The 27761-nt window shown below is 47.7% G+C and overlaps 1 protein-coding gene across 1 annotated transcript; it reads left to right on the top strand.

Moving 5' to 3' along the window:
- Window positions 1–255: 255 nt before the first annotated feature.
- On the top strand, window positions 256–27761 carry LOC134015635 (beta-galactoside alpha-2,6-sialyltransferase 2-like). The gene is made up of 7 exons (XM_062455208.1): window positions 256–434; window positions 10992–11051; window positions 11196–12278; window positions 17410–17507; window positions 18199–18300; window positions 20275–20449; window positions 23840–27761. Exons 3-7 carry the CDS (start codon window positions 11285–11287, stop codon window positions 24085–24087), a joined length of 1617 nt encoding a protein of 538 aa, XP_062311192.1. The 5' UTR covers window positions 256–434; window positions 10992–11051; window positions 11196–11284; the 3' UTR covers window positions 24088–27761.

Genomic DNA, 27761 nt, shown 5'->3' on the forward strand with positions numbered 1-27761 from the left:
AAAATGTAAGAAGTAGAAAGTACAGATATTTGTGTACAAATTGTGAGGAATGAAAGTAAAAAGTAGTCAGAAAATGTAATAGTGAAGTAAAGTACTGATAGGCCCTACCAGAAAATGTTACGTAAGTACAGTAACAAAGTATTTCCTACTTTCCATTACTTCCCATCTAGTCATTACAGCGTAAAAGCAGCTCGGTGTTGAGAAGCTCAAAGAGCGGTAGTTGCTCCGCCCCCTTGACCACACATCAAGTGGATGCAAGAAAAGGCCAGCAACAATGTGACAGACAACACCGATGTGCACCTCGTTCGCGGAGGCGGTTGATTCACTGCGCTTAAAAATAGCGGTGTGCATTTCGCACACTGCGACTAGACAAACGGCAGAAGAAAATGGATATCGGACGTGTCGAGAACAATTAAAACGGGCACCTTTTTTAGGTAAGGCTTTGTTCTGTGCTCGCGGTCTCTCTCATGCTGCAGCGTTCGCTCCTAAGCAGTCACGCTTAGGAGCGCTTTGTGCGAGCAGTCCGCCGTGTTGTCACCGGACTTATCGTTATATTGGTAACCGCCAATCATGGTATTTGAATTAGGGTTTGATATGTATGTATTCTTTTTCTGGGTAAGGGGCAAACCACGGTAGGAAAGATGCTGGTATATTTTGTAGAATAGGCGACTCTCCTATGTAGCAAATTGGAATCCTTTCAAAAGCTATTTGTCATGTTATCGAACTGAATTATGTAATATTGTGCAAAAACCTGTGATCGTTTTCCTAGTTGACCAAACTCGACTGTCTCCATTAATCAATATGTCCTCTTGTGTTTTTAAAAACAGGCTACACTTGTGTCACGCAGTACTTGAAATGTCAGATGTGACATTTTAAATATAAATAATTCGTTGTAGAATATTTCTCGTAGCTCGGTCATTATTATTATGTCATTTTAGGTTATTAAAAGGTCATTCTAATTGATGTATTCCAATGTTCCCGCATTAACGTGTTTTTGATACATTTAGTTAGGGTCATTTGAGACTGTCGCACAATCAGAATTCGGTTTATTCGCCACGTAGGTTTACACAAACACGGAACTGATTTAGAATATTAAATGTATATTAAAATAAGAATATAAGAATATGAGTATGAATATAAGAATACGAATGAGCAGCATGCTCAAGATAAGTTATTTTGAGTATGTTTGTCTTTATAATCTTGGTTAAAATTGGACTGTGAACAGCACTGCTTATAAGTGTGTCTGCTAGAGAAGGAATTGCAATTCCATTTGTTGTTGTTGATAACGAAAATAACCCACATCAAATCATGCTGCTTTTCGTCTATAAGAGGATAAGCATATTACTCAAGGATTCTGCAAACAGCTTTGTTTATTGCATATTAGGCTGCACTTCAAGAAAGTTTAAAAGGTTGCCAAACAGCCTTTGTTTAGTTCATGTAAATGATGTGAGAGTGGTGCTCCTAGGGTCTAACCAACCTGATATGCAAATCATTCTATACAAATTGTGATTCTAATGGTTCCCAACAAGCACACACACACACACACACACACACACACACACACACACACACACACACACACACACACACACACACACACACACACACACACACACACACCAACCCCCTGAGTGCTGTGACCGCCTTAGAACATCTGCATTCTTGTTACTGCACATATTTCTGTCCAATTAGCACAGCACACAGACTGGCACCTCTCTGGGTCTGCAGCTGCCTATTTCTGGACCTGAACTGGGCACACTCCCTAAGGGACGGTAGGAAGTCCACAGGTGTTCACTGGTACACACACATAGTCTCCAACAAGGGACTTCATGTTAAACACAGAGACACACAGAGACACACAGACATACCTGAAGCAGGTCAGCGAGCTAATGTCTTAACAGATGTGTAATGTGTCTCTCTCTCTCTCTCTCTCTCTCTCTCTCTCTCTCTCTCTCTCTCTCTCTCTCTCTCTCTCTCTCTCTCTCTCTCTCTCTCTCTCTCTCTCTCTCTCTCTCTCTCTCTCTCTCTCTCTCTCTCTCTCTCGTATCAGGGGTTTCCCAGGAAGGAAGGCTGCAGTTGAGACTGTAAAAGGGGGTATGCGAGGTGTGAGGGGGTGGGTGGGTTGAGGGGGGGGGGTGGTCAGGAGCGGGGCACGTTGGGAAAGTTGAGGTGTAATTTCAGACACTTGGGTTCAGAGCAGAGCTGTATTTACACGAGCTTCAGAAGAAGAGGAGGTCTGGGGGGGCTGGGGGGGGGGGGGTGACTGAGAGCAGCTGTGCTCCTCTGTCCGTCTCCCTGGCTGTGTGTCCGTCTCCCTGGCTGTGTGTCTGTCTCCCTGGCTGTGTGTCAGTCTCCCTGGCTGTGTGGAGTTGGTCTGGAGTTGGTCAGCGGTTTCTCACACCTCTCTCTCTCTCTCTCTCACCCTCTTTTTCTCTCACCCTCTTTTTCTCTCTCTCTCTCTATCTTTGCTAGTGATGTAATCACGATAAATCCAGCTAATTCACACTGGAACAGATGTTTGTGTTTAATTAGCCCTGTGTATGAGCCTCACAGGATGTGTGTGTGTGCACTGTGCACGTGTGTCTGAAGTCTTAAAGCAATGAATGATAATTACATTATTGTATTCTTGAACAGTACCACCAATAATAAAAGGCTCTCATAGGTAAGAGCCTGGTTCCGGGAACCTCTAACCCATCAGAGTTAGAAGAGGCCATCTCTGGGGTGTATTAGAGAGGTGCTTGTCTCCCTGTAGTTGTGAGGGTCATTTATGCAGTCACCTTCATCATATCTGCCCCCCCCCCCCAACAGGCCAGGAAGGGAACATTCCCCCTAGTCTCCCCCAGGGGGTGAATCTGTGTCCAGTCTCCAGGATGAACTGCTGTGGGCCTTGTGTAGGCCTGGTGCTCAGCCTCTGTATTTATGGGGCTATAATGTTCGACGCAGAGCTGTGTTTCCTGGATGGATCCTGGCTCACAGCGTGGGCTGTGCTTGGAGAGTGCCAGACCCTACGTCTCACCGGCAATGGGCTGTCGTTTGGACGCGGCGTCCTGTGAGATTTATCCAAAGGACAGGCCGTGAAGGTCGGGAGGCGGGGGGAGAATCCGGCTTGTCCTCTGCTCTGCTGTCCTCTGCTCATCTCTTCCTCTCTACCTCCTCTCTTTACCTTGCCTGGCCTTGGGTCTCTTCATCTCTCCTCTCCTTTTACATTACCCCTTGTCAACAGAGCACTTAACTGAAACTTGATTTTGGAGTGGTATAGTTTTGCCCTGGTGCTACGTATGCAGGTTTGGTTCAAATCTAGGGCGTGGCTTTCTTTGAATGAATCATTCAATTCTTACGTAAACTCTCCTGTTAAAAACCCAAGAAAAAGAAAGAACTATTGTCTGTAATGTTAGTTAACCCTCGTGCTGCCTTCGGGTCACATGACCCAAAGGTTCATAACGAACCATCGTTGTGTTTACCCAATTTTACCCAATACAAAAACAAATTAAAATAATTTTCTTTTAACCTTTGCAATGTGGGGGGTCTGAGACAGCCCAACGGTTAAAAGAAAATGCTTCACTTTGTCTTTGTATGCGGTAAATCTGTCGCAATACGACGGTGGGTCACAATGACTGATGGGTCAGAATGACCCGAAGATAACACAAGGGTTAAGGGTGGTAGTAGTGTGCTTTTGAGTCTGTGCTGTATAAAACATGGTGATACAATGCTACGTGGTGTCACTGTTTGTGTGGTTAGCTCCGGATATGGAGAGTGGCTCAATACATATCCTGTCGAGTAACTGCCATACCAACGGGAAACCCCTCAGTCTACTGATGATCATTCAAACACTTTATTTGGTTCGATATAATCTCAAAATACAGCTCTACGAAAAATCCCATCTCTCATGCAGCTGCATGATCTTTCGAAGTCAGTCTTTGTCTACTGCTCTGTCGTGTCTAACAAACTCTCTTCCGTGTCTTAGTGAACCATATCCACCTGTCCGTAATGACAGGGTTTGCGTTGCTTCCCATTAGGTCTGGACTGGGACTGAAAAACAGCCCAGGACTTTGAAACGCAGACCGGCCCAAGGCCGTGTATTATTATTATTATATATTTAGTTTTTTGCATTATGCCGCTCAGCGATGTAGGTCAGGTGTGAATCCTGTGTACCAGATGGAATATGACACAGGCAGGGGTGAATGAGGGAGAGACTTCCGCCCCTCCCCCCCAGGTCTCAGTACAGGTGAGAGCTCCAGGCCCGTCTGGAAGGGGAACAGAACCGGTGTGTCTCATTGGAAACACGCGCTATTTCAAACAGCATATCTAGTCGGCGCTTCAGTGTGGTAGAGAGTCTTAGCAAAGCAGTAGAAGAGGTGAATAGAGGAGGACGGGCAGGACAGAGAGAGAGAGAGCAGCGGGTGATGGAAGAGAGAAGAGAAGAAGGGGAAAGGGGAGAGAGAAGTGATTCAGAAGAGGACAGCAGCTCTAATCCTCCTCTGCAGGATCAGTCTATAATTGAGATCATGTTCTCAGGTCTGCCCCAGACCTCATCAGACCTTGCCTGTGTGTCGGTGTGTGTGTTTGCGAGCGCATTTAAAACCACTAACCTGACGTTGAAATAGGATTTAGTCCTTGTAATCCATTCTTCGTGTAAAGAGGGAGAAGAAGTGAGTAGTCCTTAGAGAGAGAAAGATGGCCTACAGAGACAGTGTTATTGTACTCTTGTGTTATTGTGTGTGAGTGTATGTACTCCGTGTTTGATTGGCAGGCCAGGGCATGGCTAGAATGAGCCAAGCTCGTCTGCGGCCTTCAGTGTGTGTTCAGCCCCAGATGCTTCAAGCCTGTAACACAGCGCAACCATGGCTGGTACAAAATCACACAGCCCAGTGGATAGGTAACACACACACACACACACTCACACACAGTCACGTATCCCCTGCTGGCAGGAAGTAAAGGGAGGAAAATTACGGGAGAAAGGGCAAAGGAGCAGGATACGCTGTCAGACGGGAAGGTATTGTGTGTTATTGGGAACAGGAAGTGACTCCTAATGCAGCAGCAGGATTAGAACCAGGCAGGCGTTGTGGGAGGGGCTTTAACCCCTCAGTGTTTAGCTCTTGGGATGAGGAACAAGGGATGAGGAGGGCGGAGAGATGAACAACAGATTATCCCTCCATCCAGCAGAGACAGCTGCGTCTCTTCATCTGACAGACTCCTGCTTTCGCTCTTCAAAGTTCTCCTGCTGCATCAAGCTGTTTGAGCGTCTTCCTCCTTCTCTTTTACTGCCATGCATCGCTCCTCTCTCTCTCTCTCTCTCTCTCTCTCTGTCTCTCTGTCTCTCTGTCTCTCTGTCTCTCTGTCTCTCTGTCTCTCTGTCTCTCTGTCTCCCTGCTGTCACTCCTTGACTCATTCTCTCTCTCTCTCTTTCTCTAGTGCTCTCCCCGTCTCCTTCTTTGTCCAGCTTTGATCGAATGAAACATGTCCCACCTTGGTCATTATTCAGCTGTGCTGCATTATTCGGATAGTAAATGCAGCCTATTAATGCAGTCGTTAGCCTGCTAGCGGCCCGTACACACCTCTCCACTGCACCACAGCAGAGCGTGGTGCCTAGGACCACAGTGCCCATTGAGGGTTAAACTCAGTGTACAGTAATAATAACTTGGCTTGCACCTGGGCCTGGGGGTTGGTGAACCTGGAGGGAGGGGGGGCAGTCAGGGAGTGTATATTAAATCGGCACAAATAATATTATCTCCTTATCTTTTCTCTGGATGTTCTCTCTCTCTTTTCTCTATGTCTTTCGGCGCCTCCCTCTTTTCGGATTGAACATACTGTTTCTCCCCCGTACACCCTGACTTCACACCCCTCTATCTATTGTGTGTTCTCCTGTGCAGGCTGCCGCTGATTAGATAAGTACCTACTCTGCCTCAGTGAAGGTCGTAGCTTTCCCAAGGCACTTATTTGACATAAAAGAGAAAGGGTTTAAGAACACTCACAAGAACACGTATGCACAGGCACACTTTCATCACTCCTGGACACTTAATATTTAATGAGTAACAAACTGCTTAGCCTGTGTTTTATCTGTGCGTGTGTGTGTGTTTCCAGTAGAGTGAGCAGCAGCATTGTGGAGGACATCTTGTTCTCTCTGACTCATTCTTCTCCCACTTCTAGTAATCACAGCCTTCTAAACCACTCTCTCGTTCTCCCACCACATTCCTTTTCATGGAGGTTTGTTTTTAATGAGCCACCTCAATCTCCAGCGGCCCAATTATCAAGTCCTTCCATCCCTCTCTCATTTACTCTACAAAACCCAGTGTCTCGCTCTCTCCCTCCCTTTCTATTTCCATCTTTTGCTTTTTCTCCATCTTCCCCTCTGTCTGTATGTCTTCTTTTGGAACTGTGGATGTCCCATGTGCGGCTCCGAGGAGAGGGTCAGAGAGGCCCGTGTGTCAGTCTGGGTTCAAGCTGTTCTGGTGTCTTGTGTGGAGGTGGATGTTGTGGTGTGTGTGTGTGTGTGCAGGTGGATGTTCTGGTGTGTGTGTGTGTGTGTGTGTGTGTGCAGGTGGATGTTCTGGTGTGTGTGTGTGTGTGTGTGTGGAGGTGGATGTTCTGGTGTGTGTGTGTGTGTGTGTGTGTGTGCAGGTGGATGTTCTGGTGTGTGTGTGTGTGTGGAGGTGGATGTTCTGTTCTTCCACTCCTCTCTTTTTCTACTCCGCCTCTCCTTTTTCCTCTTCTCCTCCTTCATCCTTTCCTCTACTCCTCCACTCCTCAGTCTTTCTCAGTTCTCCCCCCTAGAGGGTAATGTCCCTGTGGGGGCGCTCTCCAGGGCCCCGAGGCTGACAACATCATGGAAGTGGTGTCTGATAGTGATAATGAGGTGTGAGAGAGATCAGGTCACTGTTTGTGGTGCCGTGTGTTTATTCTTTGTGTGTGTTGCGTCTGTGTGCCTGTGTGTGTGTGTCATGTCTGTGTGTATTTGCTGTGTGCGTGTGTCTTAACAGAGCAGGATGCTCTGAAAAGCTGATGAATTATAGAGGATGTACATTTTATTACATAGCTTTGCACTAACCTTCTTTTGCCCAATTTCCCCCCTAGCTGTGTGTCTTTCTCTCTCACTATATTGCCATGTTGGTCTGACAGCTCTAAAGTAGATTTGTAAGGACATTCTGTTCTTGAACTATTTAAATTCCCAAAACTTAATTGAAATTGGACAGTTAGATACAATGGTTCTGTGTGTACTGTACTGTTTCCCAAAACATTTTTTGTTTTACTATGAAGTCGAGGTAATGAGAACAGTTTCAACAGGGTTTACTGACAATAACAGATTAGGTGTCGGTCATCTTTATAGCATCGTTAGGATGTGGATGTGTCGCTATAGGCTGCCTTTCTCTTTTGATGTGCGTCAGTAAGTAGACCAAGTGATGAGGCTTCCGCTGGCTCAGGTTCTTTTCTGTCACCCTCTCTTTCTCAATCTCCAGGGCTCCAGACTAACTTTTTCCCTTGGTTGCACTGGTGCGCCGAACTTTTTTATTTAGGTGCACCAGCACAAAATTTAGGTGCACCCAAATTTTTCCTTGCGTCGCCACAATTTCAAGGTCACCTTTTTATCACGCTCCATATACATTCATATATATTATGTAAATTACCTTAAACAAGAATAAGGTGTAGGTAAATATTGGTTTTATTTGACGCACAATTAAACTGTATATAAAAATATTTTAAGTGCTTCACTGAGCTGCCAAACTAAAACATTGCAAGCAAAATAAAACATTTTAAAATAGAAAGTGCTACTGTTTAAAAGTGCTTCCCTGAACTTGAGACCTAACATTTCATGGCTCAAAGTCTTATAGCGGGTCCCACCTTGCTGTCGCATGCCCTTCAGATGGCCAACACCTGTAATTTGGCTTTATTGCCCTTTGGCCTTGGCTAAACCAGCTTGCCACACTCACCCTAGCATCAACATCCTAGCTCCATGGCCCAGCTCCGTAACTCAGGGGTGGGCAATTAATTTTGACAAGGTGCCACATGAGAAACCTGAAATGTGTTGGAGGGCCGCATCAACGATAACTTGAACTTAATTCTGCTCACTATTCATTTTCCCCCATTGTAAAAAGCAGTAAAGTATATATTTTGATTAGCTGCTACTGGTTATCAGAAGAATAAGGATATTCTGTAAATATTTATATAAATATTTTACATGTTGGTCAACTAGGAAAAGACTATCGAAGTAACAGTAAAAACTAAAATTATCATTACATCGGTGTTTCATTTTATTTGTAACTAGTTAATCTTCACCAACACTGAAAAGTTGTTTATGAACAGCCTGTGGGCCGGTTGTGGCCCTGCGGGCCGTACAATGCCCAGGTCTGCCATAACTGATTCTCTGGTGCTCAGGTCGTAATTTCAATCACACAGCACGGAGCAGTGTAGGCCTACAGGAATATCTGGACCACAGCCAATCAGAGGCAAAGACCCGCCCCATTTCTGTCTCTGATTAGTTTAGACCACGATATGATCCAACCATGAGTGCGAGTTCCGTCAAAGAAGAAACAAACGCTTCGTTCCTGGAGAGGCAGCGGATGCGAGGAGGTTAGGTGCACTGGTGCGACCTAGTAAAAAATGTAGTCGCACCCGTACCTCGCACTTTGGTCGCACTCTAGAGCCCTGAATCTCACTCACATCACTCAGAGACCACATCATCATCAACCTAAGGGCAAAAGCCCCTCCAACACTTAACCACTTCCTTCCTACTTCAAAATAAAGCCTATCTCTCTCTCTCTCTCTCTCGTTTCATTTTGTGTCCCTCCTCAGCCAGCTCTCTAGCTCTGCAGTATGTTTTCTCTCTTTCCTGTCCCTTTATCTCTCTCCACACTTCCTCTCCTCTTCTCCCTCTTTTCCATCTGTGCCACATTCATGTTGTTTAACTGCAATTACTGGGGCACAGATCCTGATTACTGCCAGGTGACGTAGACTCTACACACGCACACACACACACACACACACACACACACACACACACACACACACACACACACACACACACACACACACACACACACACACACTCTCTCTCAGGCCCAGGCCCAGTTTCCCCAGATGGATTAAGCCTAGACCTAAAATAAGAGAAAAAAGAAAGATCTCCAGTGAAAAGGGTTTTAGGCTAGAACTAAGCCTAATCCATGACTGGGAAACTAGGCCTGAGCCTGGGCCTTGTTTGGGTCAGTGTAGCCTGGGGTCAGTGGCTTATTCTTGGCTTCCCTGTGTGGGCCCTGCTGGGAGGTCTGGAGGACCAGAGGGGCTCCCCTGAGACTTTTCTGCCTGACTCAGAGCTCCTTAGCTGGGCTTGGCTACCACAAGGTCAGCCCACAGAAGTAGAGAACCATAATTAGGACTAGAGGAGTCCTTCCCTGCCCACAGCTACTCCTCTGCTCTCTAGAGATGGGCTCTATTACAACGCAAGCAGAAAACTCACCATTACATGTGTAGCGGGGGTTTGCTCGTTTAAAGATAGAAATACTTAATTTATCATAAAGTCTGGGGCACCACCCTAATATTGGTTTAGGACATTAGGGAATCCTATGTTTAATATGTAATATTCAGTCTCATCTTTAGGAATGAATTCGTTCTAAGAGTAGAGCCAATCGTAACATCAGTGAACACGCACGTCAAAATATCTTTACAATGAATTTATTCAAGTAAGGTAAACAGATCTTATGAAAAGTTGGATTATGGGTTTGATATGAGAGATTGGTTTCAATGAACAGAATGAAATGGTCTAACTTAAAGAAAGGCAGAAATTGTACAGTCAGTGATTACATCCTTACAAATCATAAACAGAGCTCACGCCAATGCCATGTCGAGGAGGAAAGAGCGTTAGCCATAGTTACGTTTGATCAGGGGTTGATCAATGATGTTGAGGGCGGTTTGCGCCAAAGGTCCATTTGAAGAATCTGAAGTCACAGCGCAGCTGCGCTGGGTCATGTGACTGAGTCTGCGGGATCTCAGTGAAGTCGCATTTGGAATTGCGTTTTTGGTTCTTCTGTTGAAACGTCCAGATAGTGTCGCGATCACTATAAAGTTGAATCTCAGGAGAAGCTTGGCGACGTCCTTGGAACGCCAATCCTGATGGCGTTCATGCCATGGTCGGTTTCGCTGGAGTCCGAGATTGATGGTCATCTTAGGGCTTTATACAGTTCGAGGGAGGACCCGTCTGGGGTCAGATGTGGATTGGGGGAAGCTGGGTTCTCAACTCCCCCCTCCTTCCTTCACACCTACCAAAGGTGTGATCTGATCTCTGGCTGATCATTCGATGGTTCAAATATTGTTCTGGACATCTTGGTACAGTTACAAAATATAGTTGAATGATTGTTTTATTATGATAGCTTCGTGTAGATACCAAGAATGACGTGGTTATCTTTCAGGAAGAAGGAGTTGTTACTAGAATCAAGATTTCAGTGAACACAACATTAAAACAAAGTAACAAACATAACACAAATATCCCTCTCATAATTCTCCACCTTGTACTATTGTGGTAAAGGTGAAGTCTCAAGCACTTTCCTCAAAAGTTCTGATCAAGGTATGTTCTTTGTTCAAATCGCCGCCGAAACGGATAGCAAATGGTCGCTGGAGACGTGTTGTCTAAATCAGGCCCTTTGAAGCATGCAAGCTAGCAGGAGGGCTGATTAGGTAGATTGGGGAGGTCCCCCCCCCCATTCTATGGTTCCTTTGCATCGGCGTTTGGTGGGTAATCAGCATACTGAGGGTGTCACAAGGGCTGATTCTAATGTGATTGAATCACTCTTCAGGTGTGGCAAGATGTTGGCTCCGTGTGGTCTTGTGGACCTCACTACACATGTGGTGCTCAGGTGTCAAACAATTTAGTGGTTCATTTGTTTTCCCTCCTCCGTGTGTGTGTGTGTGTGTGTGCGCGCGCATGCAGGTGTCTTTCCCTGCTTCTGTGCTTGTTCTCCCTTCTTCCAAATCCCTCTGCTAATTTGTACTCTGTTGTTCCACAGGGCCCAATTCTGCTGTAGAAGATTTATGGACTCCAACAAATACAAGGGACATCGTTTGAGGTGAGTCTCCAGAGACACGATCTGGAAGATATCCAAATGAAAAAGGCCAAATAATATTTTGGCTTAAACACATGCAGCTCAATTGAACCTGTTTTTTTTTTTTTGAGACGTATTAAAATAGCAACCATTTTAAATCTTTTACAGGCCCTCCGGCTAGACTCCGGGCAGGTTGCTCTCTGCTCGGCTGAGAGCGGAGGGTCTTTGCCTACACGAGTGTGTGTGTGTGTGTAACCATGTCCAGTATGAAGCAGTGGCGTCGGCTGGTGATGGTGGGCCTGCTAGCCTGGGCCCTCCTCTTCCTGGCCCTGCTCTCCTACTTCCTGGATGCCCACGTGAACGAGCCCCTTTCCTCCTCCGGCCCCGCCTCTTCCTCCTCTTTCTCCTCCCTCTCCCAGCACCCCGACACCCGCCGCCTGGCCTCCGTCCAAGGCCTGACCCACAAACACCACACCGTCGTGGGCTCCCGTCCAGAGCCGGCCTCCCCTCTCTCCACCGCCTACACAGATCCGGGCCTGGACCCCACACACTCTTCCTCTACATCAGAGCCCAGCCTGGAGATGAGCCCGAGCCCAGACGGCGCCCCCTACAGCCAGTACGCTACGCAGCAGGACTACCTGGACCCTCAGAGCCTGGCCGCCTGGTCCTCCTTCGGCACGGAGAACGTGGGCTCCTACCCCGACCCGGTGACACGGAACCGGGAAAGAACCTCCACCAGCCGGCGCCAGAACCAGGCTTCGCGACGCGGAGACGGCGGCGAGGAGGAGGAGGAGGAGGTGGTGGAGGAGGAGGGGGAGGAGGGGAACGCTCGTAGGACGACAGCGGGCCGAGGAGAGGCTGCCGACTCGTCCGAGGACTACTACTTCTCCAAGTCGACCTCGGTGGTCCAGAGGCTGAGGAAGGGCCGCGCCTCGGCCGGGATGCTGAGCCCCAGACTGCAGCGCGCCATGAAGGACTACCTGAGCACCAACAAGCACCACGTGGCCTTCACGGGCCAGCGGCGAGAGACCCAGAGCCCCGGGGACCTGCTGTGCCAGATGAGGAGACACGCCCAGCTGCGCACGCTCGACGGCTCCGAGCAGCCCTTCTCCGACCTGGGCTGGGCCGAGCTGGTGCCCCCTAGGAGCCTGGAGGAGCTGTACCTGCGGGGGGGGAAGAAGGGCTTCGGGAGCTGCGCCGTGGTCGCGTCTTCTGGGGCCATCCTGCACTCTGGACTGGGACAAGAGATCGGTGAGTGGAGGGAGGGACGGAAGGAGGGAAGGAGGGAGGGAGGGAGGGAGGGAGGGAAGGAGGGAGGGAGGGAGGGAGAGAGGAAGGGAGGGAGGGAGGGAGGGAGAGAAGGAGGGAGGGAGAGAGAGAAGGAGGGAGGGAAGGAGGGATAGCGGCAAGGGGAGAGGGAGGTGGTAGTATAGTGTGGCCCTAGTTGTAAATGTTCAGAAAGGAACAGCTGAGCGGCTCTGAATGGTCTGTAAGAATGTAAATGTGATCTTATCTTGAGTAGGATTCTGATAGGCCTCATTAGTTCTGTGCTGTGTGCATACGTGTGTGTGTGTGTGTGTGTGATGGCGTGGCCCTGCCTCTATTGGCTGCTCCCGGGGTCCTGGGGGGAGTGTGAACCGTGCGACAGATGGCTCGTCTGAAGAAAGAGAGGACCCCCCTCCGCTAGCCAATCAAGTTGTTGTCACATCACCCCTATAGCTTCATGATGCACCAATCACAAGGCATCATCTTCCTCTGGGCTCATGAGTTCGTCCTTGGCAGGCCTATGCTGCAGAGCCCATATGGCACATGCACAGGGGAGAGGGGTATGTTCTTACTTAGGGGAGGTGTGCATGTTCAGCATCGAGATTCACACAAGGCTAAATGCAGTCCATAATGCCACAACACATGGCTGTTCAACATGATCATCATTATCTTATCTTATCCATAACAGTGCAGAGGGGGATTTGAACCTGTGACCTCTTGATTGGTAGTCAAGTGCTCTAACCACCTGAGCTACGCCCACAGCTCACATAGCTAAACACACAGAGAACTAGCTGGTGCATGTCTTCCTATGTTCTATGTTGCAGAGAAGAGTGGTTTGCATTACTGCATGTTCCCGCACTGTACTGGATGAGATTAAGGGTCTGGTTATCAGTGAGACTAAACAAAAGAGAGAGGGGGAGGCAGGGAGGTGGGAGGGGGGGGGGGAGGAAGAGGGGGAGAGCGGGGGAGGGAGGTGGTGGGGAGAGGGGGAGAGCGTGGGAGGGAGGTGGTGGGGAGAGCGTGGGAGGGAGGTGGTGGGGAGAGGGGGAGAGCGTGGGAGGGAGGTGGTGGGGAGAGCGTGGGAGGGAGGTGGTGGGGAGAGGGGAGGTGGTGGGGAGAGGGGGAGAGCGTGGGAGGGAGGTGGTGGGGAGAGGGGGAGAGCGTGGGAGGGAGGTGGTGGGGAGAGGGGGAGAGCGTGGGAGGGAGGTGGTGGGGAGAGCGTGGGAGGGAGGTGGTGGGGAGAGGGGGAGAGCGTGGGAGGGAGGTGGTGGGGAGAGGGGAGGGAGGTGGTGGGGAGAGGGGAGGGAGGTGGTTGGGAGGTGGTGGGGAGAGGGGGAGAGCGTGGGAGGGAGGTGGTGGGGAGAGGGGAGGGAGGTTGATCTTTTCTGTTTTGTTGATGAACGTAACTGACTAATGAATTATTGAGCCTTCTTGTAACTGCAGGGGGAGTCGAACTCTGCTACACATATTTTATAGACCAGACCACGGCGGGAAATCTAGCTACATTGATCTTCTACAAGTTTCTTCTTACTTCCCAAAGCTTAATGCCATTCATCAGCCTCTTCTAACTGACAGACTCTACGACTGTTGCAATTATATGTGTCCACTGACAGTCTAGACCACTCGCTGTTGGTGCAGATGTTGTATAGATTTGTCTTCAGCGTCTGTCTGGATCTGTGCTTGTTGGGCCTGTTGGCTGTGTTGTACTGCCATCTTGTGGTGGTTTGCATGAACTGCGCCATGAGTGGCATTGACTGTGAATAGCTGTCTGTTTCTAGACACCCCTACATATCTCCATCCTGAGACAGACTTACCCAGGACAGTGTGCTGCTTTTCAAACATGAACACAACCCAAAACCCCAGGTGTTTACCTTGGTGTTAGATTGAAAGGCTGCAGGTTTGATTCCCCCTCTGAATGTCGCTTTGCATGTCTGTCTAAATGAACACCTGAACACGTTAATGAACACATGAACAAAGTTGTCAGTCTAGGTGGGACCAGCTCTCGTCTAGCTGTTTGGTACTGCAGTGTTGGAGACTCTACTTCATCACCAGGCTGGTTGTTAGTGGCCAAACGCTTACATCTCTAGAAAAGTCTGGTTCCTAGCTTGTCTCTCTGGAACCAGCACTGTCCAAACCCAGGCTTGTCGCTCCCTCTGAAAACGCAATATGACCGTTTGCAAATGCGAATGCAAACCTTCCACTCACTCTCTGAATCCTAATTTAGTTCAAAGGAGCTTTTGATTGCAACCCAGGGGTGTCCAACTGTCAAGGTTGCTAGTATGTATGGCTGCGTCTGTCAGCTCAGAGCGGGAACACACACACACACGCTCCCAATGTCAGACAGGACACTGCTTCCCTAGGTGTTGGTTAGAGGTGGTGAAGGTGCTGAATGCCGATCCACTGTGACACGCACACGCACGCATACATGCACGCACGCACACACACACATATATACACAGATGCACACACAAGATTTCATTCTCAGATGGGAGCATCAATCATCCACTTGTCAAATTAAAGTATAGCGAAGCAATGTCTACTTATCGATTGCAGCACAGATTACTAGTCCTTGATCTTATCCACCAACATGCACAACTGTGAGATTGTGTGTGTGTTTGTGTGTTGTAATGTTCACATTTTGGTATCCAAGAGCCATGCCGTGTGTTTTATGCGGGTGTGCTTGTGTACACTGTGAGTGAAGGACAGCAGAAGGACACATTATAACTGCATCAAAAGCCTGTGCTGGTTTGTTAATGGCTTCAAGGCAAACCTCCACCATAATGCATGACTGTTCAAAGTGACGGATGGGGTGTTGAGTGTCCCTGGTGCGGCTGAGGGGCTGCAGTTTCTCACTGCGGCCACTAGAGGTCTCTCCTGCTGCTTCTGTTAGTTCAGGGAGAGCAGGGGGTCTGTCAGTGCTAGAAAAGTAACAAGCTATATAAAAAAAACTGGCGATGGTTACACTGACCTCCACCAGGGAACTCAAGGTGATTATCTATCTCCATTCTCACATTCTGTGACATGTGAGAAGCTCTCCTTCATTCTGATCGATAGAAACTGAAAACATGTTGACAGCCATAACCACACATGTGGAACGTGTACAGTATAGGTGGAATTACAAAAAGCATAGAGGTGCATCACGTGTGTGTGTGTTTGTGTACCTTCTCTAAAGCTGAGTAAACTGCAGCGTTCCAGAAGGCGTCCTCAGTCAGTGTATGTGTGTGTGTGCGCGCGTGCGTGGTTTATTTGTTTGTTTGAATTACCCAGAAGCACCCTCCAAACACGACCGATTATGTGGAACGTCCTCTCACCCAATCACAGTGCTTGTTGGGAGTAAACACTGTGCTCGATAAGGACACCCTAGTGGATTTAGTTAGGGACGGGCACCTTTTAAAGCGCATGATCGATTTTGTTTTCAGGCTTTTTGAAGTGGTCTGCCAAAAATGTGTGCTCCAAAATGTTGATGGTGGAATCCAGATGTGTGGACTATTTAGACTGAATGACCAGGCTCTGTCAGGGGGAGGTCTGAGGGGGTCCCTCTGGGCAGTGGCGGCCGGGACTTTGCAGAGGCCCCCCCGCAAAGTCGGAGCTCGAGGCCCCTCCCCTAAATCCACTCAAAATGTATCTCCATCCTATCTTATACATTGCTGTCTACCTTTAAATATAGCCTCTATATGTGTGAGAGAAATAAAAAAGTTTAAAAATAACAAAAGCACAACAGCAGCCTATTTGTGTGGCGTCCTTCGGAAACCCGTCGGATGTCGCGGCAGCTCATTGTTGGTTATACGCCATAAAAGATCGAAAATCGTTTTCTGTCAAAATTGAGATTTTTGATGTTTTCTATAGTTAACACCCTAAACTTCATTGTAATGTACAAAAAGTATATATTTACTTATTAAAAACAGTTAATTTCAATGGATTTCCAAGCCATTTCAAATCAAATGCTTAGTTTGCCTGCTCTTTTGAGTGCTGCAGCATCTCCAAACAACTAAAAATAACTTGCTAAGAAGTTATTAATGTAGCTTATACTTAAACTGACATTTACATTCACAACGTGATTACGAACAAAATGATTTTCTTTCCATATTCGCCACAGAATTAGAATGAAACGGAGTGGAATCTTTGAATGCAATTTTCTAGCTTATAACTTTTTGACACAGGTCAACTTTAAAATTATGTAACTTCAGTTGTGATAAAGATATCTGAGTGATATGAACAGATTTGTATTCAGGAGAGTTTGTAGTTTCCAAATATGTATAAGACCCAAATGTTCACGATGTGAAGGGTTTCTGCAGGCCGCCACACATTTGTCGTCAGCACCAAGGATAGCATCGCCGAAATAACACACAATCAGGAAAACATTTATTCTTGCCAATAAGTAGGCTAAGCAAGTATATTTATTGTTGGTTGCTGGTGAAGACGTGCTGCTGCTAGCTACCTGCGGCTGCGGTAGTGTTTCGTCTGTGGAGATGTCTTTAATATTCCTCTCTGGCTGGTCTAAATAAGTGTGTAATCTTCGTTTTGTTCGACCTTGTTCAGACAACAGTTTATTGCTGCGCTTTTGGGCACCGCTTGCATATTTTCTTTTACTCATGTCTCTACCGTCATCTAGCAGAACGTAATGATTAGCATTTTTTAAATGTGCGCGTTCAATAGGCGTAATGGCGCAAAAGGCACGTAAGATGCGCAAAAGCCATTGTTGCCAGATTCTGGGATTTTGAGACTATTTAGCCCATGGAAGTGGATGAAGATCTGTTACGTTGCCTACATTACGGAATTCCTTTACCTGGCAGTTGAAACTTGGGGCTCTCAATGAGCGCCCTCAAAGTGTTTTCCTTGTTTTTATATATATATATTTTATATTGGCCATTAGTCTGTTTTTTGATATGCAGGGCGGGGCCCTTAGGGCGTGGGGGCCCCCCCGCCTCGCGGGGGCTGCGGGGGCTTCCCAGCCGCCACTGCCTCTGGGTCTGTAGGCAGAGTGGTGTTGTCGTGACTCGTGTCTGGTCTACTCCTGGGCTTGGTTCTGGTCCCGGTCCTGGGCTTGATTTGGATCTCAGTTCACATGTTCAGCTCCCGGTGACACGTGTTGTGGTTTCTGGGTTGTGTTCCTCAGATTCCCACGATGCAGTTCTGCGGTTCAACGCGGCCCCCACCGAGGGCTTTGAGAAGGATGTGGGAAACAAGACCACCATCCGGGTCATCAACTCCCAGGTGAGCCTGTTTGTGTGTGCATGCGTGTGTGTGTGTGTGTGTGTGTGTGTGTGGCCGTTTGTGTCTTGGGTGTACGTGTTTGTCAGAGTCCACCGGAGTTCGGAAGGATACATGAATGTGTAAAGTCCTCATTACACAAACATTCACAAATAAGTATAATTCATGTGATTTATGGATTAGCGGCTAGAGATCATGAACAATCTGTGGCTCACTCACTTAATGTATGCATGACCATGGAGCAGCATATGACATGGCTCATCTACATATGAATAATCTACATGAATAATACACACATACTGAAAAACGTGAACTTGTGTGTCCAGTTCTCCTGTGTGTGTGTGTGTATAGTGTTTGCTACCTGAAACAAAGGTTTAATGAAAAAAGGATCAACTCTGGTGTATTTGCACAGGTCAGGATGATGGTTGTTGCAATATTATGTGTGTACTTTGAGTGTGTGTGTGTTTGAGTGTGTGTGTACTTTGAGCGTGTGTGCGTTTGCCGTTTGGGCTGTATTTGTACCTGTATGAGTCTGTGTGGTTTCCTGTAAACGAGCTACGGATTTTTATATTTATATTAATATAAATATTATAATAATATAAATATAATAAATAATAATAATATATAATAATAAATATTATATAAATATTTATATTTATATTTCCTGTAACCCAACGTGTGTGTTCTGTTCTAGATCCTGGACAACCCCAAGCACAGGTTCAACACCAGCTCCCTCTATCAGAATGTGACTCTGGTGGCATGGGACCCTGCACCCTATACTGTCAACTTACACGAGGTACCCACACACACACACACACACACACACACACACACACACACACACACACACACACACACACACACACACACACGCGCACACACTGTGTGTGTGTGTGTACATGTCAAAGGGTACAGTGTGTGTGTGTGTGTGAAAGACTACCGTGCCCTACACAGCACCTGTGTGTGGACAAGGTGCTGTGTAGGGCACGGTAGTCTTTGCAGACCTAACCACCCCTGCATATTGAGCTGTAGCTACAGAGCCCATGAGTGGAAACGTTACATTCATTTATCTTTCTGCTCCAGCCAAGGACACAGGATTCGATATCCCCCCCCCCCCCACACACACACACACACAAACGCACACACCCTTTCACACACACACACACACACACACACACACACACACACACACACACACACACTGTACCCTTTGACATGTACACGCACGCACGCTTACATATATCCCACTCATCCTCACCCTGTCCTTTTATCTAACCTACATCTATCTAACCTGTATCTCCACCTCATTATCCATCTCTTCCACCCAATCTCATCTTCCTCTGTTCCTCTCCTTCCTCCGTCTTTGACCCCACCCATTATTAATGTCCTCGTGTGCAGCTCTCGCGTGGTTCATACGTGTGATCCGTCAAGACGTCCCCCCCCCCCATTTCATCTCTCTCCTTGTCCCTCAGTCTCTCCATCCGTCCGTCCTCTCTCCCTCTAGTGTTCTCCTCTCTTCAGCGCGTGGCTTCTGCGTGTTTCACTGGGCCAATTGTCTCCCATCTTGCTACATGTGTGTATATCAGAGTCGGGAGTCAGGTGGCTGAGCGGTTAGAGAATCGGGCTAGTAATCAGAAGGTTGTTGTTTCGTTTCCGGCTGTGCCAAAATGACGTTGTGTCCTTGGGCAAGGCACTTCACCCTACTTGCCTGGGGGGAATGTCCCTGTACTTACTGGAAGTCGCTCTGGATAAGAGTGTCTGCTAAATGACTAAATGTAAATCTATATCTTCCTCCGTCCCGCTCGCCCTCTCTGTTCTGGCTCATTCTCATTTCCTGAACAGGTGACAGCGTTTTTTGATCACGTAAATGGAGCGATAATAAACTCCTCGGACTTCTGGAAGCGCCTTGCTTCTATTTCTGGAAACGGCGACAGGAAATAGAATCATGGCCGCACTTCGCTCCGTGTGTTCTTATGAATAGAATAATTCAATCCCTGCTTTACATTACATCATCAATTTAATAAGCACACTCTGCATTTGGAGTCATTAGTACATGCATGGGATGCTGCTGGGATCTATGTATAGCATGCTACTAGTTGGAGGGTGGTTTGCGTCATGCATTGAAACTACTACTACTCAATTTGGTCAAACCTCTTAAGAGCTTTGAATAATTTGACAACCCTGAACCCCTGAAAATTCTACTAATGCTTTGATCTTTTCCCTGACGTGCGTACCATCATGGATTACATGGATGTAAAGCACTGGTCCAGACCCCGGGTCAAATACCTCGGGTCAGATACCTTGCTAGATGATCCCCTGAAGCTGGAATGTTCCAGTGGTATTTCACTGAGTGATAAATCAAGTTCACCCCATGTTTATTCATTGGTGTCAGTTGCCAGGTAGAACTTACGCGCTGATGGCATGTTTTCATCATGAACGTGTCCTTCTATTGCAGCTTATCAAAGGAAAGCAGAGTAACAATAAATGTTCTAATCCAATCTGTCAACACAAGGAACTTTGATGGAAAAATAAGGGTGTGTTTGTGTGTGTATATGGATGAAAAGTATGCAATTATGAACACAGGCATCCGTTTTTTAACTGCTGTACCTTTTTTTTGTTGCTTGACTGACACACACCATTATGCTTTCTATCACGATCGCAGGCAATAATTACTTATCTGTTCTCCCTCCTCTGCCCTCTCACTTTCCCCGCACTCTTGCTTGTTCTGTCTCTCTCTCCTACTCTTTCCGTCCCTCTCTCTCTCCCTCAGTGGTATGCCAGCCCGGACTACAACCTGTTCAGTCCGTATGTGGAGCACCGGAGGCTGAATCCCAGCCAGCCGTTCTATGTGCTGCACCCCAGATACGTGTGGCAGCTCTGGGATCTGGTCCAGGGCAACACCCGAGAGAACATCCAGCCCAACCCGCCCTCGTCGGGCTTCATAGGTACCACCAACACGTGCCCATACATACAAATGTGTACACACACACACACATATGTAATCTCATGCCTTTGGCACATTTCACCTGGCCTCCCACTTCAAAGCAACTGGTGTGTGTGTGTGTGTGTACGTTCTACACCCCTTGAGCATGGCTTCTGCGGCATGTCAATTGCTGCCTTCTGTTTGAACTATTAACTTGCTGTCCTCTGAACTTATGCTCCTGCTTTCCTGCAGGCAGCAGGCCTCATAATCCCTATACGTTGGCAATAGATGCTTGACATCAACAGGAAGGGAGATTACCAGATCGTAGATCAAACAAGGGCTCCATAGTGCCACACAAGCCATTGTGCAGAGGTGCATGCTGGAAGTTTAATGTTTGGAGGGCTGTCCTTGTATCTCCTGGCCTAGCTTCCTAAGATCCTACCTGTCTGGTGATAAATATACATGGACACATTCTTGCTGTCAGTTTTACTCAGCCTTAGGAGGACACAGTGGCACACGTTTTCATGCTTACGTACTTAATATATGTATTTTTTTACAGTAGTAATCGTGTTGGAAATAATTAAGCGGTCGTAAGTCAGTTAAATAAGTTACTTTCAACCGTAGAACAGCAGCAGCATTGTAATCTGTATGAGCCACTGTATCCTGTTTCTAGACGTGTGTGTGTGTGGTGCTATGCATCACCCAGCATCAGAACACTTTGTCATGATATATTTCACTTAGCACTTACGTCTAGAAGCAGTTACCAAGATTACACTGCAAATGCCATACAAGCGGTGATGTGGGGGGTGGGGGGGTCTTCCGTTTTTTTTGTTTCTCATTAATACTGACATTAAGACCAGATAAACGAGGGGAAGGGGGAGTGTGTTTGGTGGGGTGGTATTCTCAAAGACGGCAAATTACAGTCCAGCAAGAGCAAGTTGGCTTTCACCAAACACGATGAGGGAAACACAAAGACCTACAAGCAGGGGGTGCTTGTAGATCTTTGTGTTTCCCTCATCACATGATGCGTGAATCACTGTTGGGGTTTATCCCTGCATTTACAGCTATTGTGTATGTGTGTGTGCACACCGGTGTGAATGAAGAATGTCAAAGTGTATAATGTGGTGTTGGGTAACAGAGATTGCGTGTCATTGCGTGTCTGTGTCTGTGTATTACAGTCTGAACCAGAGAGGGGTGGTGTGTTAGTCTGTTCTCTGTGTTGTCGCTCTAGATAAACCAAGGTAATGCTCTGGAATCTCTCAATCTTTTGTCAGTATGAGAGAATTTGTACCATATTGAAAAGAAACCAAGAAACACAATCATCTCCACAGAGCTGTCTTTGTACAGGCGAGGGTGAAGCCACAATTGGAGGGATTCTGACACCTTCATCATCTCACATGGGTTCATCATCTCACAACAGTTGTAAGCAGCTGTGTCCTCGGGGAGCTTATTGCACCGCTGTCTGTCTCTGCCTCCTCTGACGGAGCACAGCAGCTGGAGGCGGGGTCGGGAGGCGGGGTCGGGGAGGCGGGATCAGGGAGGCGGGGTCAGGGAGACGGGGTCAGGGAGGCGGGGTCAGGGAGACGGGGTGAGGGAGGCAGGGTCAGGGAGGCGGGGTCAGGGAGGCGGGGTCAGGGAGACGGGGTGAGGGAGGCGGGGTGAGGGAGGCGGGGTCAGGGAGGCGGGGTGAGGGAGGCGGGGTCAGGGAGGCGGGGTGAGGGAGGCGGGGTCAGGGGTGACAGGGTGTGCTGAGTGGAGGAGGGATGGAGCTGAAGCTGTATGGAAACATGATATTTACACCTGAACAGGGGTTGTACACACACAAAGCAGAGAAAACAGGCACTAGATGAAACAACATGCACAAATTGCACATTCAATACTCCTTATTGTACATGTCTGTCACACACACCCACTCTGTTGGAGACCCGTCAACACACACACACACACACTCGTTTGTCTGAGATACAACATGCACGTATACAATATTTTCTGTTTATTGTACACACACACACACAATGTAAACACACTAAATGGACAGACTCCAGAGTCCTCGACAAGGGAATTTATTCTGGCGGCATCATCAGAATCGGTCCGGTGAATGTGACAGAATTGACCATGCAGTGCTGTTCCGTGATTGGTCATGGTGGGAGTCCCCCATGACTTTCCCCGCAGGCCTCTGCTGGCACCGTGCCCACTCAGGAGGTGACCTCTAGGGGGTTGGTGCGCTCGGTGGCCGGGGTGCTGCAACCATGGTTGAGGCCCGTGGAGATTTGAGCGGTGCAGGCCACGGTGTTGCTGTGGACCCGACGGTTGAGCTGGATCACTGTGGTCTTGGAGGGCATGGAAGACGGGCCATTCTCCATCGCCCGCCGCTTGCAACGAAACATGATCAGGAAACACCTGTAGAACTGGGGGAGGGAGGGAGGGAGGGAGGGGAGAAGTGGAGAGGTAAAGAGAGGGGAGTGATGGGTAGAGAGAGGGGATTAAGTGTGTGCTTTTAAGAGAGTGACTTTCTCGCTTGATAGAATCTGACACAAACACACTCACACAATCACACACACTCTCGAGGGAAGTCATACAGCGGACAAACTCTGCCAGAGGTGTGTGTCTGACCTCTCCTGACACGTATGCCAAATGTATATGTTCCCAGAGTTTGTCCAAGCAGAAATCCTGCTGCCTGAGTTTTGATGTGTAATCAACAGGAAGTGGACCAGCGGAGAGTGCAAAGGGCCACCCTAATGTCCTCTGCTGCCCCAGCGGAGAGTGCAAAGGGCCACCCTAATGTCCTCTGCTGCCCCAGCGGAGAGTGCAAAGGGCCACCCTAATGTCCTCTGCTGCCCCAGCGGAGAGTGCAAAGGGCCACCCTAATGTCCTCTGCTGCCCCAGCAGAGTGGCGTGTTCTTAGCGTATTTAGCGTGGCCTCAGGCCATCAGGAATGCAACATCGCTGGCAGCGGACTGTGGTCTAAGTGTCACTACAGAAGGGCCACTACATAGGCAGGGTGAGTCGGAGAGAATGGGATATATTCCTGTGATTTATTAGATTTTATATATTAGATTGGTTGCGCAATGGCCAGGAATTGCGATGGAGAAATTGTAACAGCGGGCAAAGTCGCTGGCCAAAATGGAATGTCATCCAGATTTCTGCGTGTTTTGTGTGTACAGCACAATAACTGTACAGATGGTGTGTGTGCAGAGCGTAAACCAGTCGCTTGCATGCAGTTCAGTAGAGTCTGTGTACACACTCCACACAAATACCCCCACTTAATCACCATGTAAATAAAAAAACTCAGAACCATCTCTCTCTCTCTCTCTCTCTCTCTCTCTCTCTCTCTCTCTCTCTCTCTCTCTCTCTCTCTCTCTCTCTCTCTCTCTCTCTCTCTCTCTCTCTCCCTCTCTCCCCGTCGTTGCAGGCATCCTGCTGATGATGGCGCTGTGCGAGAAGGTGCACGTGTACGAGTACATCCCCTCGCTGCGTCAGACGGACCTGTGCCATTACCACGAGCCCTACTACGATGCCGCCTGCACGCTGGGCGCCTACCACCCCCTGCTGTTTGAGAAGACCCTGATCCAGAGGATCAACCAGGGCCCTGAGGAGGAACTGAATAAAAAGGGCCGGGTCACCCTGCCGGGCTTCAGCACCGTCCACTGTGACCTCTGAACTACGACCTCCGACCTTCTCCCCCCCCCCCCCCCCTCCTCGGAGAAACCGCCCAAGAACGGAAGAGCCACCACAGCCATTCTCCAGGGTCAGGTTCTGGCGTTCTAGGGCTGAGGTATGGTGGAGTGGAGAACCAAAGCCATAGCCACTAAATGTGGGACCAACAAAGGAAGGAAACCATGACCAGAACCAGAGGTGATTCCGGAACCTTTGGCCGGAACCGATCAAGAGACAAAACCTTCAGCTGAGATGGGAGCCAGACGCAGTGGGCCTGAACCTTGATCTGCTGTAGCTGAGCCTGGCTAGCACTGGGGCTAACTATGATAGCAATAGATCCCTAGTTTTAGATAGACAAGATGTTTTGTGATATCTCTGGGTGTGTTTTTGCTGTCGTGAAACTGTGCTTTACAGAGAGCTTCGGGTTCTCTTGTTCTTCCTAAAGGAATAGTCCACTTTTTTTGACAGGTATTAGTCATTTCTATCCATGTGTTCTGCACTGAATGTCAAACATACTTCCATGCTATACACACTCTTTCTCTCACTCAAACACAAACATACCCTTTTAGCGACATATCTCGATATGAGCAAGCTGTAACCAGGCACTCCTCAAACACATTATCTGTACTCTTAACTGAGATGGATGTACATTTTATTGATCTACAGCCCTGTTGCTGTGGGATACTTCTTACATACCTTCCTGAAAAAGTCTTAAGGTGTCACCATCAGGGTGTTTTGAAGACGCTGTTGATGTATCTGTGCTCAATGCCTGTCACTCTCTCTCGCATGACTGCACAGACTTATCTGCCAAGAGACTGTCAATCTGCTGTCACTCTACTGTCACTCTACTCTGCACTTTACAACTGGCTTTCACTGCAAAAGCAGGAGTCCGTTGTGTATATATAAGGTTGATTTAGGGAAAGGCTTTGGTGGCCCCACCATTGGATAAAGAGTACAATTTGATAGTGTTCTGTTTGATGATGTGGTTTAGAGGGTGGGCAAAATATAGCAGTTGTTCAAAACACTTAATTGTAACCCTGTGCCGAGCGGCCAACCAGATACTTTTCCTGGGTTGCCTTACCAACACCCAGCGCCTGTTTAAATTCTGTGATTTAATATTGTTAGCTACATCCTCAGAAACTGCAGCATCCCAAATGTAATTCATTTGTTAGAAATTGAATTACAAAGTTTCCGGTGGTGTTGTGTTGGATGACTTGGCTCTCCAACTATACAAGCCGACCAGTCAGCAAGTCGTCTCTGAAAACCATCTCACTCTTTTATGAATGTAATCCACTTCTCTAATAGACAAACCTGTTTGCGGTGCACAGATTCATTTAGGGCTGCGTGTTCAAGGGTCCGTGTAGGATCGTTTCAAACTCACAGTGAGTTTTGTGTCATCCTTAGCCGTACTCACAGGGAAATGTCTTTGAGCTTCTCTTGTATTGCTTGGGTACCACCCATGGACCAAATACATTTCTTTGGTCTATGGCTCTACACCCTAGATTGTTCTGTGGTTGTTCCCATGCAAGAACCCTCTGAAGAACCCAAAAACCTAATGGATAGAAAGTCAGTGTCACTGAACAAAAGGTTCTAGCTAGAACAACTTCCCAAAAAGGTTCCAGCAATAACAAGAAAGCTAGCTTTCTTTAAATGGCTGTTCTCTGGGTTGCGTTCTTGAAAGGGTTCTCTCACAGGGGAGAGGTGAAAAGCGTATCTACTCTGCACCGTTTCTACTGAGAGAACCCAGCCAACATGCCTGCCAGGAACTGATCCTATCAGGGCAGGGGATTTGAGGCGGTTACCTTCCGCCTTGTGCTTGTGTTGTTTACACTGAATCTGTGCCAGACCAGACCTCCAGAATCTCCAATCCCCCAGTGGGCTTAGATGTCCTATCCCTATCAGGCCAAGCTAGACAACTCGGAAAAACTAGAATGCTACGGTGTGCTGAAACCACAGATCCAATATTCAACCACTCACCCTAAACCCCAGAAAGCGAGCGCATCTCGAGGCACGGGATGCTATAGCAGCTATCGAGGCACGGCGTCCCGGGAGAGTGAGTTAGAGCTGATGTGTTGCGGAGAACGGAGGGGTATACGCTTTGGCTAGCGAGCTCTGGGCAGCATTGCCGCGCTACGCTGGGAATCTGAGGCTCGGAACCTTGTCTGCTCTGGGGTTTTTTTAAGCGTGTCCAGGCAGGGTCGCTGGCTCAAACAGGCCTGGCGCTCGCTGTGACATCAAACGCACAAAGCTCCGCTCCGAGTTATAGCAGCCCAGTCAGCTGCTTGACAGCACACGAGCAAAAACAACACCTTGTAAAATGCAGAGCATGTGAAGATAGTGGAAAAGGGTTGAACGTGTTTCTCCTAGGTGTGTAATTTGTGGCACATTTACATTCTTATATTATCTCCTCTTTAGGGACTTGATTGACCAGATCAACCATAATGATTACGCAACACTACAGTACCTGAGTAGTACTGTACATATTGCTTTAATATGATTATAGATATGATCCTAACTCAAACGCAAACTGAGTCCATACAGTGGGCTCCTGGATTGCCCGTGCCATTGCCCTGTTTGTGTTTGAAGTGTTGAATAGTAAACTGTGCTTGTAAATCTGTTTGTGATTGTGACAGACCGAAGGCGCAAAACAAACCTACATGTGTGAGGCGAAGACATCTTCTGATGCACAGAGCATGATGTTCAGAAGCCGGATTCAGGGGTTAACAAGCTGCCTGTGTCCGTGCAGTACGTGGTTGAGCAGTGAATAGACTGCCAGTCCAAGACACAGAGGATAGAGACTGTGCTGAAAATAGGAGCAGATCGTCTGATAGTTCATCAGGCACTGATCTGTGTGTGTGTGTGTTTGTTTCCATGCCTGCTCACTAGGAAATCACATCCAGCGGCTGGAGAGAGAGAGCTGGTATTATTGGCCAGATTTCTACAAGCTTCAAATGCAATGCCTTCTGGCCAAATGCAGGGGAATCTTGAAATTGTGCCAAATTTCTGTTATTTACTTTTGGGTGGTTGGGTGGTTTACTGACAGGTATGTAGTGTGTGGGGGGGGGGGTTCATCGTAAAAAAAAAAAATGTGGAGCACCTAAAGGGGTCATGGTACCGTTGTGTTAATCTGAATGGTGCTTGGATCCATATTGGGTAGAGCCGAGATCATGACTGGAGATTGGTTCCCAGATTGGAGGTCAACTGCTTATCTTGGCCTCTCAAACACATCTGTATATCTTCCAATCCGCTCCCTTTGTGCTGAACCAACTCCCTATCATCTCTCACACACGCTCTCTCACCTCCCTCAGAGGATGGAGTGCTGTGGGTCCATGCCGCCTTTGAAATAAAAACAATGTTCATCTTCTCCCTCTTTCACCTAACACCTTCAAAGTCCCTTTAGAGGTTCTGAATGAGGCCTCCTGTGAGGAGGGCAGGGAGGAAGAGGGAGATTAAGCGTTCCACAATAATAAGAGCTCTTGAAAAGCCTATCGCCATCACAACAGCCTTAGGGGTTGATTTCTTCATTTTTCAAATGTTCTTTTATGATTTGTCATTGAAAGCCTCTTTCTTAGGCTTGAATGGAAATGTATATCGACTGTTTGTATGAATTCATACGTTGTTCTTTCAGTGATTTTTTTTGTTTTTTTACTGTGTAAATAAACAATGTTGTACATGCA

This window comes from Osmerus eperlanus, unplaced genomic scaffold (genome assembly GCF_963692335.1).
Source record: "Osmerus eperlanus unplaced genomic scaffold, fOsmEpe2.1 SCAFFOLD_238, whole genome shotgun sequence".
NCBI lineage: Eukaryota > Metazoa > Chordata > Actinopteri > Osmeriformes > Osmeridae > Osmerus > Osmerus eperlanus.

Bases quoted from the DNA above. Each gene is read 5' to 3' on its own strand.
- LOC134015635 (XM_062455208.1), top strand. From the start codon at position 11,285: ATGTCCAGTATGAAGCAGTGGCGTCGGCTGGTGATGGTGGGCCTGCTA. The intron at 17,508-18,198 runs GTGAGCCTGTTT...GTTCTGTTCTAG, and splicing joins TCCGGGTCATCAACTCCCAG to ATCCTGGACAACCCCAAGCA. The intron at 20,450-23,839 runs GTACCACCAACA...CCGTCGTTGCAG, and splicing joins GCCCTCGTCGGGCTTCATAG to GCATCCTGCTGATGATGGCG.